The sequence below is a fragment of the Mustela erminea genome, chromosome 17 (assembly GCF_009829155.1).
Source record: "Mustela erminea isolate mMusErm1 chromosome 17, mMusErm1.Pri, whole genome shotgun sequence".
NCBI classification, from domain to species: Eukaryota; Metazoa; Chordata; class Mammalia; order Carnivora; family Mustelidae; genus Mustela; species Mustela erminea.
Genome location: NC_045630.1, coordinates 11,523,461 through 11,538,876, shown reverse-complemented (window position 1 = coordinate 11,538,876; position 15,416 = coordinate 11,523,461). Strand labels below are relative to the sequence as shown.

The following is a 15,416-nucleotide window of genomic DNA, read 5'->3' as shown; positions in this document are numbered from 1 at the left end:
CTGGGGGTGTCGTGGTGGGGAAACCTAAGTGCAGGGAGCTGAGATGGGAGTGTTGTGTCCGTGTTCGTCTTTTGTAGGGGGTCTCTTGCTCGTAGCAGTCTACAGTGGCCGACCCTCACCTGACAGGAGGGGCTGGTTTGCACACGTGTGTGTGGGGGGGGGGCACGTTAGTTGTTTTGGCCCTTCCCAAGGCCGTGTCCATTGTCTTGCCATCCTGTGTACGTTACGATCAGGCGATTCTCACACGAGACCCCTTATTCTTTCTGCATGAAATTATAACTTAAAAGTATGAACTGTGCTACTTCTTGTGCCTGTTGTAGATACTACACGCAGCTGGAGGGTGGCAGAGTTCCCGTGTATGCCGTCACTTTTCAAGAACCTGAGAACGATCCGCGTAATTGCTGTTACTTGTGGGCTGTTCAGTCGACACAAGATAGGTAAGTGTGACACGTGTGTTTTTTAAAAATACTTGTCAAAGATGAGGCCACATTTCATTTTTGGGGGGAAAAGCCTTGTGGTATACTTTTTTTAAAGCGAAAACAGCGTAATTCAGTGAATTAGCAAGTGGTAGTTGAAAGGATTTTGAAAGTTAAATGTTTCTACATGGTTGAGTAAATTCTTGGATATCAGTGAGAAAAATGATATTTGTTTGACTTGCTTAAATGCTCTTTCGGAGTAAGCCAGTACAGGTGAGTGGGCAGCCTCTTACCGCCTTAGACAATTTTTATGGCCTTCTGTGTTCTTGCACTCCTAAAATTTCCTTTCTTCTCTTTGTTGTGTATGTCTCTCTCATTTTTATTTACCCCCACTCTGTTCCCTGGTCCTCCTGTTTGCCTTTTTCAGTATATTCTTAGCATTAACTTGGTTAATTTTTCTGTCATAACGTTTAATTTTGTCCCAATTATAGCTAGTGAAAAATCTTTCAACTGAATTCTAACCCATTAAGTTTGTTCAACTAGAATAGTGTAAGTATTGATTTTGTGTTATTTTTCTTTGGTGTTTTGTTCTTTCTTAACTGATGAGTGAAACAGTTGAGCTTGTGGTATAAATGCCGTGATGGTGATAACGTGCAATTCCCAGTACTTTCTCTTCCCAAGTCCTTCCTACTGTGGGCTTGAGGTACCTGAGTTATGGTCAGTTTGGTTTTTTTGTTGTGTGTGTGTCTTTTTTTTTTTTAAAGATTTTATTTATTTATTTATTTGTGTGTATGTGTGAGAGAGAGAGAGAGAGAGAGCACATGTAGAGGAGCAACAGGCAGAGGGAGAAGCAGGCTCCCCACCAAGCAAGGAACTTGATGTGGGACTTGATCCCAGGACCCTGGGATCATGACCTGAGCCGAAAGCAGACGCTTAACTGGCTGAGCCATCCAGGCGTCCCTGGATTTTGTGTTCCATGTCCCTACTTGGTGGTTTGGCCTTGTTTTTCTCTGTAGTAAGTCAGGAAATAAAATTATTTGCCACTTTGAAATTTGTCATTCCTGGAAACATACTGAAATGAAGATACAGAGCCCACTGTTGGGCTACCCCTTCTTAAGTCAAACCCATATTTCCTTTCATCTGAGTGTAGTGGGGGACAGCAGCAGCTGGAGGGATGTGCCCGCTGAGGGCTCTGGATGATGGGCAATGTGAAGGGACTTTTATCTAGACAGTTGTGATATTCTGCTTATTTTTCCTCCTAGAATTGTCTCTTAGGATAAGTTCTATTGATTTTTTTATTCTTTATGTGGGTTTTGTATTTTTTTTCTGAATTTCGCACACTAAATTCTAGAGTGCTTTCCTCTTATTTTGGCAAATAAGACTGCCTTCTTTTTTTATCATGCCATTCTTCATTCTTGTAATGTTATCTGTAAGTGATGCCCACTCTGTTCTTATAACCATGAAGCTTATCTGAACATTCTGTGTTCCTGATTTTCTTTTGTAAAATTCCTGTGAACTGTATACACTTCTCTTCGTTCTTTTTTGAGGTAGTTTTCAGAGCTCTCTACAGCTGATTCTTGAACAGGGTGGGAGCTGGGGCTCCAATCCCCCTGTGCTGTCAGAAATCCACGTTTAACGTTAGACATCCATCCTGCCCCCCAAATTTAGCTACTGATAGCCTGCTGTTGACTGAAGCCCTACCAATAAACATCAGCAATTAGCACATATTTTGTGTGTTAAATATGTTACATAACTATATTTTATAGTATTGCCTTTTGGCTTATTGTTTTCAGTATATCTGTACTGTGCAGTTCATCTGCAGGTTTTCTCAAATTGTCACAAATCTCCAAAAAATTTCCCGTTTGTATTTATTGAAAAAAAATCTGCATACAAATGGACCCACACAGTTGAAACTTGTGTTGCTCTAGAGTCAAGTGTATTTGTGTTTGAAGTACAAACGAATCATAGATTAAAATATGGGCAGTATATACTGTTCTCTCTTTCTCTTACGGTGATGCCCAAGGTTTACTTCTCTTATTCACAACATACCGAGTAAGTAACCCATAGGAACAATTCTGTAATGACTTTTAAACACTTAGTAGTACTGTATATAATATTCTTTTAATAGGACAAGGTCAATTTAATTGGTAAGTTGGGTTATTTATTCCTACATGGTTTATTTTGTGTTTGTCACTATTATTGATGTGAGGTACTTTTGAGATTGGTATTTTTGTGGGCTTCCAGTCTTTGATTTGGGCCCTTCAGTTAGTACGTCGTGGGCCTCTTTGAGAATCTGATGAAGGCTGTGATATATATTGGTATGTGACTGTAACATGATTTAAGGCAGAATTCCTCACCTGTGGTCTGTGGGTAGACCTAGAGTGGTCTGTGAGCTCCCTGAAATTATATATAAGATTATTTGTGTTTGTTTACATATGTATATGAGCAATACATAATAAAATATATGTACATCTATACAAATAATATGTGTATACATGTATAAATAATATTTATACACATGTAAATAATATATATAAGTAATGCTTATACACATGTTGGGGTGTGTGTGTGTATATGTAGATGGTATTGGTATTGGTATATATAGATGGTATTGGTATTATAAGTAGATGAAAACAATACAAACTCAGATTACAAGTCTAACTTAGAAAGGTGATGTCATCCTTCTTTTTCCCCATCAGAGTGATTATTTAAACAAAATTTTAAAAAGAACAAAAAGAATCACTGTAGACTGATTATACCACCTCAGAATTACATAGGTATAGATTTTAAATTGTTGCCATAGTGCTCATCAATTATAATAAAAACCACATTAATTTTTAAATTTTTTTTTTTTATTTAAATTCAATTAATTAACATGTATTGTTTCAGAGGTGGAGGTCAGTGATTCATCAGTCAAGGCACATTAATTTTATAATATAAGAAAGTAGATGAAAAAACTGCTTTTCCCTTTATTGTTGTCTGTGGTTTATCCTGTTTAATATTTGGTCTTTTAGAGGTTATTCTTTGTTTCACAACCATGTGTTTATTCATTCCACACACTAATTGAGTGTTTATATGTACTGATGATTGTTGTAGAGAATGAAGCGCTGCATAATGCCAATAAATTTCTGTTCTTCTAGATGTTCTCTTTCAGCAAGTATATTTCATAAATATACTAGTGCACATATTTCATATAATTTCAGGTAGTGATGTTAAATACAGAAAAATAAAGCTGAGAGAGGAGATATAGACTGTGCAGTAAAGGGAACTGTTCTTTTAGATAGTTTAGTTGGGGAGATTTGTATGAAGTCAGTTGGGGCGAGTAGGTAGCAAAGCAATGGGGATATTTGGGAGAAAGAATTCAAAGGACTTAGAAAAATATCTCAAGGAAAGCTAGAAGAGCGGTAAAGGGTAGAATGCAGACTGGTCGTAGATGAAGTCAAAAGAGTGGAACTAGTTTATATAGGGCCATGGAGGCCCTATGGAGGGATAAGGTAAGTATATGAGTTCGGCCTGACTAGACCAGGCCAATTAAATCAATTTCTGGTGGTAGGGTCTGAGCATTAGTATTTTTTCAATGCTCCTTTGGTGATGCTAACAATAAGCAACCAAGATAGGGAACCACTAGGCCAGAGTTAGACTAGCTAGAGAAGAAATCTGGGAATCCTGCACATGGAGATAATTGATGGTGGAGAAGGAGAGGGTAGAACAGCCAGCAGAGGACTGCGGGTCGTGTAGTGTGAGGAACACGAAGATCTTGTGGTATCCTGGAGATCAAGAAGAATATGTGTGTTAAGAAAGATCCGCCAGAAAGAATAAGAATTCACATTCAGTCTGTGCTCTTAATACCTAATGAACGCCGTCCTTAAGCAGAGAGGAGTTGATTGGGGATCTTGGCCATATATTCATACTGTGTAGCCCTCATCCTGTGGCCCTAGGCAGATCTTCATTTTAGGTAGAAGCCTCACGAGATGGCGGAAGAGACCAGGAAGAAGGAGCAAAGGACATGCAGTCCCCTCAGGATGGTTTTCTGTAGTTGCCGTGGGATAATTTGGTGTGCATCCTTTTGGCCACAACGGGGGCTTGTTGCGCCAAGCTCAGAGCACACCTGTTGAAGATGGGGCGAAGCAGTGTTGGGTAAACCACTGTAGGCTCTACTGCATACGGGCCCACCTAAAGTGTAAAAATGACATCGGCTTAAGCAAGTTAGAATCTGTTAAAAATAAAAATCAGTTTTTGTTTCAAAGGACTGCATTTTGTGAAAACAGCCAAATCACTGGAATTCCTTTACATTGACCTTAGTTTTGTCGTGTGCACTCAATATTGTATACTGGGCAGTAAGAGCTGCTTGATATATTAGTAGGATCTTGAGTGTTTCTTCTCAGCTCATTTCTGTTTCTTTCAGTGAAGGGGATGTGTTGAGTTTACATCTACTTCAGCTGGCCTTTGGTGATAGAAAGTGTTTGGCATCAGGACAAGTCTTGTATGAGGTAAATGGTACCGGGAATACGGGTTCATTCTGATCATTTTATCGTTGTTTGACTAGTTTAGTCTTTGTTTTAAGAAATTAGCATATTGAAAAGTCCTTCTATTCCAGTTAATACTGTATTCACAATGTAGTAGAAGTGTTAGATTAGGGATCAGAAGATGAGCAGTTGTGTCAGCATAGCCTTCTGAACTTCCCCATATACCATTTTCATCTAAACTGAGGGGATTGGACAAGACTCATTCGTGACTTCATTGGTACCCAGGAAAAGGAGCTCCATTTTGTTGCTCTAATATGGCAAGCAGTAAGCCATGGGGTGACTTTATAAACAGTCTTGGGGCACCTGACTGGCTCATTCGGTGGAGCATGCAACCCTTGATCTCAGGGCTGTGAGTTTGAGCCCCATGTTGGGTTAGACATTATTTAAAATCTTTTGTTGTTTGTTTTGTTTTTGTTTTTGTTTTTGTTTTTGTTTTTTTGGAAAAAGAGAGTGCAAGTAGGGTGGAGGGCAGAGGGAGAGGGAGAGAGAAAATCTTAAGCAGGCTCTACGTTCAGCATGGAGCACAATGTGGGGCTTGATCTCACAACCCTGAGATTATGATCTGAGCCAAAATCAAGATTCAGATGCTTAACTGACTGAGCTACCCGCGCCCCACTTAAAAATAAAAATATTAAATAAATAAATAAATACAAATTTTTTAAATTAAAATAATTGTCTTGCCACTTATAAAAAGGATAAATGAGTTAGTCTTTTAGGTGACTGAAATTTTTCCAGCTGAATTCTTGAAGACAAAGTGGCGTGCTGCTAATAGCCACCTGGTCAGCCCCTACTTCCTTTCTGTAGAACAGGCTTTCTTAAGCTAGTGTTTGAGGTTGTATGGATGGCCTTTAAAGAATCTATAAAGCCTGTGAATTATCTGAGACATTTTTATGATTATGCATTTTTCTGGAAGAAAGTTTCATAGTTTTTCTTAGGTTCTTTTTTTTCCCTCCATAGATTGATTGATTTATTTGGGAGAGCGAGCATGTATGCACAAGTGGGAGGGGCAGGGAGAAGAAGGGAGACTCCCAAGCAGACTCTGTGCTGAGTGGAGAGCCCAATGTGGGGCTTGATCCCAGGACCCCGAGACCATGACCTGAGCCGAAACCAAGAGTCAGACACTCACCCAACTATGCTACCCAGGCGCCCCGGCTTTTGTTAGATTCTTAAAGAGATTGATGAGGGGAGAAAGGGGGGGCTGTTGTTCTAGAGCAAGAATGTCACTCTGAACAGAGGAGCAGGTTTGCTGGCCTCGTGTGTCTTTGTGCAGAATAGTGACGGTCAATCCAGTTCACACTCCGGCCCCAAGTACCTGAAGGTTCCCATGTTTGATAACTGCTTTAGAAGGTTTGTTGGTCATTATTTTCGAGAGACTAAATATCTGTGATTTATACTACATAAAATTTCAGAGGCCTTTTCAAGTGATTTGTTCTCTTTGTAACTTTTTTATGTTTTCTTTGTATTATGTGAAAACTCTTTAAATTCAGAGAACATTTAAGTTTTGAATGACTTCTGGCTTAGAGTTCTATGAAGATAGAGATTTGTGTGCATTTTCTGTTTCAGGGGTTAGAGTACTGTGAAGAAAGATACACACTGGACCTCACGGGTGGCATGTTTCCTTTGAGGGGACAGACTAGTAATACCAAACTGTTGGGATGCCAGAGTATAGAGAAGTATCGATATCATGGCGACAGAGAGGAAGGTATGAATGAAGGTTGGTTAAAAGCACTCTTATATGTCATGTGGAATGCTTGATTTTGATAGTTACCTTGATGTAAGATTTATGACATCCACCTTGATGGAAGATTTATGCTTTTTTAGAGTTCATACTCCTGGCAGTTAAAAAATTGGAATACTGATTATGGAATTTCTTTTAGGTCTGTATGAGACCGTCGGTATTCTTACTGTGCAGTTTGCTGTGCAGAACTCAAGAGTCCAGTAGCTTGAGGGACCCCCTTGTATTTTAATCCAGCTTTTTAAACAGACAAGAATGGTCTCTAGATTTGACTAGTATGAATAGTCTGTGAATAATGGTTCCTTCTGCGTATTTTTTGAGACCTCTGGCAAACAGACCTTGCTTGTCTTTAATCTTTCTCTTTCCTTTTAGTATCATCCCTTCTTCCTGGTAAACAACCTTTGCATGGTCAAAATGGCATAGGTTTTGGAATCCCTCTTGGCTTCAAATCTCAGCTCTGTCAGTAGTTGTGACCTTTGATGAATTATTTAACATTGCTGAGCCTCCCTTTCCCCATCTGAATGGAGTAACGCAGTTGGACCTTTTGCAGAGGGTGGCTGTGAGAAGTAAATGTGATGCCGGTGGAGGTTCGTTCGGCTCTGGGCGTGCTCCCTACAGCCGTGCTTGTGTGTGTGCTTCCTGAGACTCATCCTCATGGTTAGCCCCTTCGTCTGGTTGTGTCCTCTGTGCTTGTTCCACGTCGGTTTTTGTGGCCCAGTCTTCACGTCCAATTAAACATGCCCAAAACAGCTTTTCAGACTCTCCCTCTTGTATTCCCTACTCCCCTCTTCTTTCTGTGTTTCCCATTAGTTGTGTCTCAGATGTTTACTTTTTCTCTCCTTGGTGCCTCTTACCTTGTTCCTATCTTTCCATTCCCCGCAACCATCATCCAGGTACTAGTCTTCCCCTCTTTCCCATAGAGCTGGATCAGCCCTTCTCAACTAGAATCCTCTAAAGAATCAAGCCCTGTGCCTCGAGGCGTGTTCCCTTGTTGGGAGAATATGCAATCAAATAAACGAATCAAAATAAATCAAATAAATTCCTACTTTTACCTTCAATACCTCAAAGTTGCCAAAGTGTTAAGTGAAAACAAGCCACACTATAACTTTCCTGATGAGTATTTTTTTTGTAAAATCTTCTTGAAATGGAGAGACAGTAAAGATATACTGAATGAAACCCTTCTTACAGAACGCGCCATAGAAATGCTCTTTGACATATCAGACGTGATAAAACTTAATTTATGACAAGATGTTGCTGAAATTTTATTTGGGGTAATTTTAGTTTGTGATTATTTATTCAATTTATAAAAATTATATTCTTTTCTTTTAGCTCTGTCTCCTGACACTAGTGTTTCAGTCTTTACCTGGCAGGTGAATATATATGGACAAGGAAAGCCTTCTATGTATTTGGGGCTTTTTGACATAAACCGTTGGTATCATGCACAGATGCCGGACTCGTTAAGGTAGGACTTCGCACTCTTTTCTCTTTCACATTTGTGTGTGTAGCAGCTCGGTCAGTTAATGATTTTGTAACATTTTCTTTTAGAGCAGGAGAGTATCTGCATAACTGCTCGTACTTTGCATTGTGGTCACTGGATTCCGTTGTGAACAAGACTTACCCGCGTTACATCTTGGATATACTAGTTAATGAGAGAAGCTTAAGTAGAGGAATTCCCCCTTCATATCCACCTCCCGAGCAGTTTTTTAACGCAAATATTTACAACTTTGGTATGTGTTTCCTTAACATTACCTTTCGAGAAAAATAACATGCACAAGTATATCTGTGTGGGTGTTTGTACGTGTAATATGTATTTGTATAGTATGTGTGGTATGTATGTAGTGTGTAGCATGCAGGTATGTGTGCTTACCTGTTCATGTCTCGTTACTGTTAGTTAATATATGGGTAACTTAGGAAATTTAGTTTGATATGTACACCAGAAATTTAATACTTAGGTATTTTATAAAGATACTATGACTTATGAATTCGCTAGAAAAGATAAGTATTATTTATATTAAGTTTGGTATCTTGTCAGAATGGAAATATTTGGAAAAGTTATTTTAAAATTTATTACATGTAATTTGATATCTTGCCTAACAGTCTGTTAGGATAAATTTTGTTGTATTAATGCCGTCTATGATATAATTCGTAAGCAGATTTTATTTTATTTTTTCTTACATCTTTTTTTTAGATGCCACTTGTTTGTTAAACTCAGGAATTGTTCATATAACTTGTAATGGCTTTCAAAAGGAGGTAGGTAACAACTAACAATGTGGACAGAGTTTCTTAATGAACTGAAGTCAGATCATGGATTTAAACTTTATTTAGTGTTAATTATATAAACTGTTGTTTCAGCTTAAATGGTAGCTTCTGCTAGGTTTGTGATATGAGCAACTAGTAGCATCAGTTACTGATGGCAGCGTGCCAGAAGAAGTATTGGGGTTGTGTGGATGTTAGCTACTTGAACCTAAGGAAAAGAGCAGAAGTAGGTCAGTGTCTTCGCCGTATCTCTTTGTATCCATACTCTTCATTCTCCTCTTTCTTCTCAGGAAGCTTATGAATGAGGCAAGTAATGCAAAGAAGATACCTAGCACAGTGTCTGGCACAGAGCAGGCAATGACTAGATGTTGAAAAAGACTTCTCCAGGAAAACACAAAATGACAGATTTTGAAATTGATAACTGGCTAGATGTGCCTGAATGCCATATTTATACTTCATATTGGATCTCTCTGACATTAGATCAGGAGGAATAAACTGCAGGGGGTGTGTGTGTGTGTGTGTGTGTGTTCATTAAGACCTGTCACGAAGTCTGTCAGCTGTCAGCATTGGAGAATGTAACAGGGTTACCCATCAAAGACAGAATGCCCCCCAAAGTATCTTCATCAGTAATATTACTTTTAACTAGCATGCATTGGTTTAGCTCAAGAACTTGTAAACCCGTTTCCTTGCAAGAAGTGTAAAAATGGAGTCTTAAAATTTCTATTTAGTGTCTTTTAGCTTTATTCAGAATATTAAGTACAAAGTAGATGATAAGTTTATTAATTCTTAAATTTGATTATTTGAAATTATGTATTAATGTTTATTCATCAATCTTTATAGACTTTGAGGTTTTTAAAGAAATCAGGAGCATCTCTCAGTGAATTCATACCTGATGGCTATAATCGATGTCTTATGGCTGGCCTTCTGTCACCAAGACTTACTGATACTCACCCTTCCAGTTTAAGTCAGGTGAGATGATTTATAACACTGTTGTTTCTTTTGTTATTAGCTTTCTATTATAGTATTACATTATTATAGTAAAAGTCTACTAGATAATTTCTGCAAAAGTAGATTCAGTAGTATAATGCTTATGCTTCATGATCAGTAACTGTGGTCTTAGGTTTGGCTTAGAATACATACTACCAGGACTCAGTAGGCCATAACTTGGCATGAGGTTCATTTAGCTGTATAGAAGGATTTAGACAGAAGCCACATAGTGGCGGCCCCAGGCATGTCATGAGTAGAAGTAGTAACAGGCCAGGAGCCATTTTCCAGCCCCTGTGAAAAATGCGTAGGTACAAGTGAGTAAGACCTCATGAGTAAAAATCATCTTGACTCAGGTGGATTTCATGGTCTAGAATGCCAGTATGTGATCATTGGCATGAGTGTCACTGGGAACTTGTGCTGTCATAGGACTGTTGAATCGGAAGTTCTAGGAGTGGAACCCCGCACTTGGTGTTTCAAAAAGCCCTTGATGTGGGGGCGCCTGGGTGGCTCAGTCAGTTAAGCGTTTGACTCCTGATTTCGGCTCAGGTCATGATCTCAGGTTCCTGGGATTGAGTCCTGCTTTCCCTCTCCCTCGGCTCCTCTGCCTGCTTGTGCTCACACACACTCTCTCTCAAATAAATAAATCTTAAAAAAAGAAAAAGCCCTTAATGTGATTCTGATGCAGTGTTCTAAGAACCACTGCTTTATAGAAACTCGTATCTTCTGAGAGCCTGGGAGGAGATTCCAAGTTCCTGCAGAACAAGGCCGTTCTAGAAGTGAGACTCACTCATGGAAGCCAAAATCTCAACTTCCTAGTGGAGGTTTATAATCCAATCAGTTTTCCTGGTCCCAGTACATTTTACCTACCAGGGGACATTCTAACAGTAAACAGTGTTGCCTGGGGACAGCTCATAATTCACATTTAATTTAACTCATTATTTGTTAGTAAAACACGCTAGAATAAAGTAAGCTCCATTTTCCCATGGAGAAAGAGAAAATGTTAACTCTCCCTAAGTAGTGTTTGGATAAACTTATTTTAAAAATTACAGATATGTGGGGTCCCTGGGTGGCTTGGTGGATTAAAGCCTCTGCTTTTGGCTCAGATCATGTTCCCGGGGTCCTGGGATCGAGCCCCATGTCGGGCTCTCTGCTCAGCGGGGGGCCTGCTTCCTCCTCTCTCTCTCTGCTTGCCTCTCTGCCTACCTGTGATCTCTGTCTGTCAGATAAATAAATAAAATCTTTTAAAAAATTACAGATAAGTAACATTATGAATTGCTGGAAAAAGAGCCTTTTAAACACCCATGGGATATAAATACTGCCACTCATGGTTTAACATTTACGGTTGGATTTTAATACTTAATTTCATGGAATAAATGAAATATTCGATACCGTTATCACTGGGAGATTCCTCCCTCCTTCCTCTCCTTTTATAGTTTGGTACCTATGTAAATATTGACCATGTGGTCATGTCGTGATCATGGTCGATGTTAATGTTCTTACTACATAGCTTGTTTTTTCCTGGAGTTTCTAAGTGGCCTTAAAAAAAAAAAAAAAAAAAAAAAACCACAAACACCTTGCCTAGTCTCACACAAGCTTAATTTTTTCTTCCAGTTAGTTTTTGCTTTTTGTGGTGCCCCTTTAGACGAAGGGTCTGACCTTCTGTCAGATTACTTCATTGCCCACTAATTTGTCACCTTTGCCTCTGGTTCTGTTTTGGGGGAGATTTCTTCATCATCTACCTGGCTTCCCATCAGCTTTTTAAAAATTTGACCCTCATATAAAATTTCTGTGAGTACTTTTTCTTTGATCAGTCTTTTGTTTCTAGTATTCTGTTTTATGGATGACTACCTGCTGCCCGTGTGTGTTCACAGTCTTACTTGATTTTTGCACTGGCTCTGTTTCCTCTGCAGTTTAGTTTCTTCGTCTGGTCTCTTTGATGGCAGTGGCTCTCCTTATGCATTTGGTGGCCGTCATCTGTTCATATGTAAAGTGGGTCAGTAACAGATGATACACTGTATTTTGCAATGGTATAGTTCATGGAGAGGAATCCTTTTCTTGAGGATAGTAGATGGGACATGCACCATTTCAGTGGAGCAAGGCCACACTTTTGGGGAGCCATTCCATTTTCCCAAAGATCTGTGATGCATGTGTCCATGGTTCTTTATTGCAGGGTCCTAAGGGGGTACGGCTCGCTGTTCCATAGACTAAGTGTCCACCGGTTGCTTATTTTTAGCCCAGCTCTGACCACTCTTGACACACACACCCCCCTCCTCTGTACCTGGACTCTCCACGGACTTGGCCTGAGGGCTCAGAGAGCTAACTTGACTAGATTCTCATCTGTAGCTCCCGTCTGTGAGGACCTAAGGATGCGATTTCCCTCACACTGCTGAGTTCATCACCTTTCCTCATGACTGCCATTCATGGATTTTGTTGAGCTGTCTCACCCCATGATGCCTTCTCTTTTCTTTGCCCTCGTTGATTGATACTTTTCTCTGCTATTTACTACTGATCACTCACTGGGGTCTGGTGATGATACCAAGGCAGCAAGTAAATGGCTGTGTGTGATGTTCCATCTTTATCCATAGGTAACAAGAATTTTCTTTTTTTCAGGAAAGGCTAAAGCAGTTTATAAGGTTGCTTTTGTCTGTTGTGAGTAATAAATGGTCTTTTTTAACCCATCTACTTGATCAGAGTTATGGGAGAATTGCTAATATATTGTGCAGAAGATATCGATTCTTTCTGTCTAATGGCCCAAGAATACTCTTGAGGGCTTTGTTTGATAAAACGGCATCATCCCACTCTGGGCAGTTGATTTCCAACCATATGCATTCAGGGAACACCTTTGCTCAGTCTTTCGTTCATAGTACTCTGTTTTATAGTGTCCATTCAGCTGCCCTCAAGAAGACAAGGAGAAAAAGCACCAGATTCACAGTGGTTTCCTCCAGGAACTTTGGCCCCAGTGGCCCTGCCCACCCTACTGTCAGGAACTGGAACTTACTTTCCGGCCCAGTGCTCCAGCTTCCTGACCGCAGAGAACTCACGGCTCATCATCCTCAGGCCTTGGGCACTCCCAAGTGCTCCATTTAACTTTAGGGAACTTGATACAGATTCTTTTTTTTTTTTCTGATTATACACTGTCAAATTTAGTTAAAGCAGTAATACCTTAAAAACGTGAAAAATAACTTGTAATTCAGCCACGTGAATAAAACAGCATTTAATGTTTTCCGTGATTAAAATCTGGTATCCACCCCATTTGGGTTTTTTTTCCCCCAATTACATAAATAATACATGAATAGTTTGGATTTAGAAAATCGCTATAGGGTATTGAGGCATGTAACTATTGGCATTTTGTTAACTATCCTTTGTGTGCCCTTTTTTTAAAACTCCATTCCCAGAACAGGCCAAAGTAAATTACATTCTTTAGCAATGCACATGTAGAGCTAAAACAAAAAGAAAAGCAAGAACATGATGACTTCAGAAGGCAGGAAAGGGGTCGTGGTTGCCATGGGAGATGAGAGAGGTGGGTGGGATTTGTTTTTGGTCAGGTCCAAGCAGACACAGCTTCCAGGTTACTGCCACATATTCTCAGTCTAAACCTGGGTGGTGGTCTTGTCAGTGTCCCCTTCATAATCATTTGTTTATATACATGGTGCATGGACTTTATGTATACTTTTCTTTCATGCCTCTCTTTGTATCCCTTCTTCATATCGGGAAAAGGATGATACAGATGCAATTTCATATTTTCATTGGGTGGTCAGTGTTCTGTTAATTACATTATTTGCAGGTTTTACCCTTGTTTTATTGGGTCTTTTCCCTCTTGATTTCTTTTATGGTATCTTTTGCTACATACAAATGAATATTTTTAATACAAAAACTCCTGGCTTAAAAAACCTTGCTAATCAATGCTTCATTACCATTTAAGGCTTAGTTCATCTGTGTTCATCAGGTAAAGGTTGCTTTTCTTTCTCCCGGATGAGGATGAGTACAGCTGTGCTACACCCCTTACAAAACAGAGCACAGAATGTCCTTTTGTCAAACTACTGAGATACCACATTTATTTGATTTCCTCTGTCTGTGTACTGGGTTCTGTTTCTGGGTTTTTTATTATGTCCCATTAATCTGATCTATTTTTTTTTTTTTAAAGATTTTATTTATTTATTTGACAGACAGAGATCACAAGTAGGCAGAGAGGCAGGCAGAGAGAGAGAGAGAGAGAGAGAGGGAAGCAGGCTCCCCGCTGAGCAGAGAGCCCGATGCGGGGCTCAATCCCAGGACCCTGAGATCATGACCCGAGCCGAAGGCAGCGGCCCAACCCACTGAGCCACCCAGGCGCCCCAGTCTGATCTATTTCTATGCCATTTTAATATACTGCTCTAATATTTGCTGATGTGGCTCTTTTTTCCCTATAATTGTCAATTCATAGGCATTTGTTCTTTTGTATTAATTACAAGATGATTTTATCCAGCACTCCCATTGGAACTCTTCTTGGAAATTTGTTATAGTCATGTATTAATTTTGGAGAGAATATTTTTATCATCATTTCATCCAAGTCTTAAATGGTCTATTTTCTCATTTATTCAGGGTTGGTTTTCTATCTCAACAAGATCTTATAGTTCTTTTCAGTTCTTACAGGTGTCTCTTGTGCTTTTATCTCTTAAGTGCTCCATAGTTGTGCTGCTTGTGACTAGAACGTTTTTCCTCTATTAAATTCTGGGTGGTTATTGCTGGTACATAAAAATGCAGTTGGATCCGCAAATCAGTCAGTGTGATACAACACATCAATAAAAGAAAGAACAAGAACCATATGATACTCTCAATAGATGCTGAAAAAGCATTTGACAAAGTACAGCATCCCTTCCTGATCAAAGCTCTTCAAAGTGTAGGGATAGAGGGCACATACCTCAATATCATCAAAGCCATCTATGAAAAACCCACCGCAAATATCATTCTCAATGGAGAAAAACTGAAAGCTTTTCCGCTAAGGACAGGAACACAGCAGGGATGTCCATTATCACCACTGCTATTCAACATAGTACTAGAAGTCCTAGCCTCAGCAATCAGACAACAAAAGGAAATTAAAGGCATCCAAATCGGCAAAGAAGAAGTCAGATTATCACTCTTCGCAGATGGATATGATAATATATGTGGAAAACCCAAAAGGCTCCACTCCAAAACTGCTAGAACTTGTACAGGAATTCAGTAAAGTGTCAGGATATAAAATCAATGCACAGAAATCAGTTGCATTTCTCTACATCAACAACAAGACAGAAGAAAGAGAAATTAAGGAGTCAGTCCCATTTACAATTGCACCCAAAACCATAAGATACCTAGGAATAAACCTAACCAGAGAGGCACAGAATCTATACTCAGAAAACTATAAAGTACTCATGAAAGAAATTGAGGAAGACACAAAGAAATGGAAAAATGTTCCATGCTCCTGGATTGGAAGAATAAATATTGTGAAAATGTCTATGCTACCTAAAGCAATCTGCACAT

The 15,416-nt window shown here is 39.4% G+C and overlaps 1 protein-coding gene across 8 annotated transcripts in view; it reads left to right on the top strand.

Annotated features, from left to right (window-relative positions):
• AHCTF1 (AT-hook containing transcription factor 1) overlaps nucleotides 1–15,416 on the top strand; it is an 84,628-nt gene that overhangs the window by 25,802 nt on the left and 43,410 nt on the right. For 6 of the 8 annotated variants that reach the window (XM_032319362.1, XM_032319360.1, XM_032319365.1 and 3 more), the window contains 7 exons: nucleotides 321–437; nucleotides 4,822–4,906; nucleotides 6,506–6,656; nucleotides 8,007–8,139; nucleotides 8,223–8,404; nucleotides 8,866–8,927; nucleotides 9,774–9,902. In XM_032319362.1, the coding sequence (XP_032175253.1) occupies nucleotides 321–437; nucleotides 4,822–4,906; nucleotides 6,506–6,656; nucleotides 8,007–8,139; nucleotides 8,223–8,404; nucleotides 8,866–8,927; nucleotides 9,774–9,902 (859 nt within the window). Of the gene's footprint in view, nucleotides 1–320; nucleotides 438–4,821; nucleotides 4,907–6,042; nucleotides 6,290–6,505; nucleotides 6,657–8,006; nucleotides 8,140–8,222; nucleotides 8,405–8,865; nucleotides 8,928–9,773; nucleotides 9,903–15,416 lie in introns of those variants that run through there. The other 2 variants (XM_032319361.1, XM_032319368.1) reach the window with 2 other exon arrangements.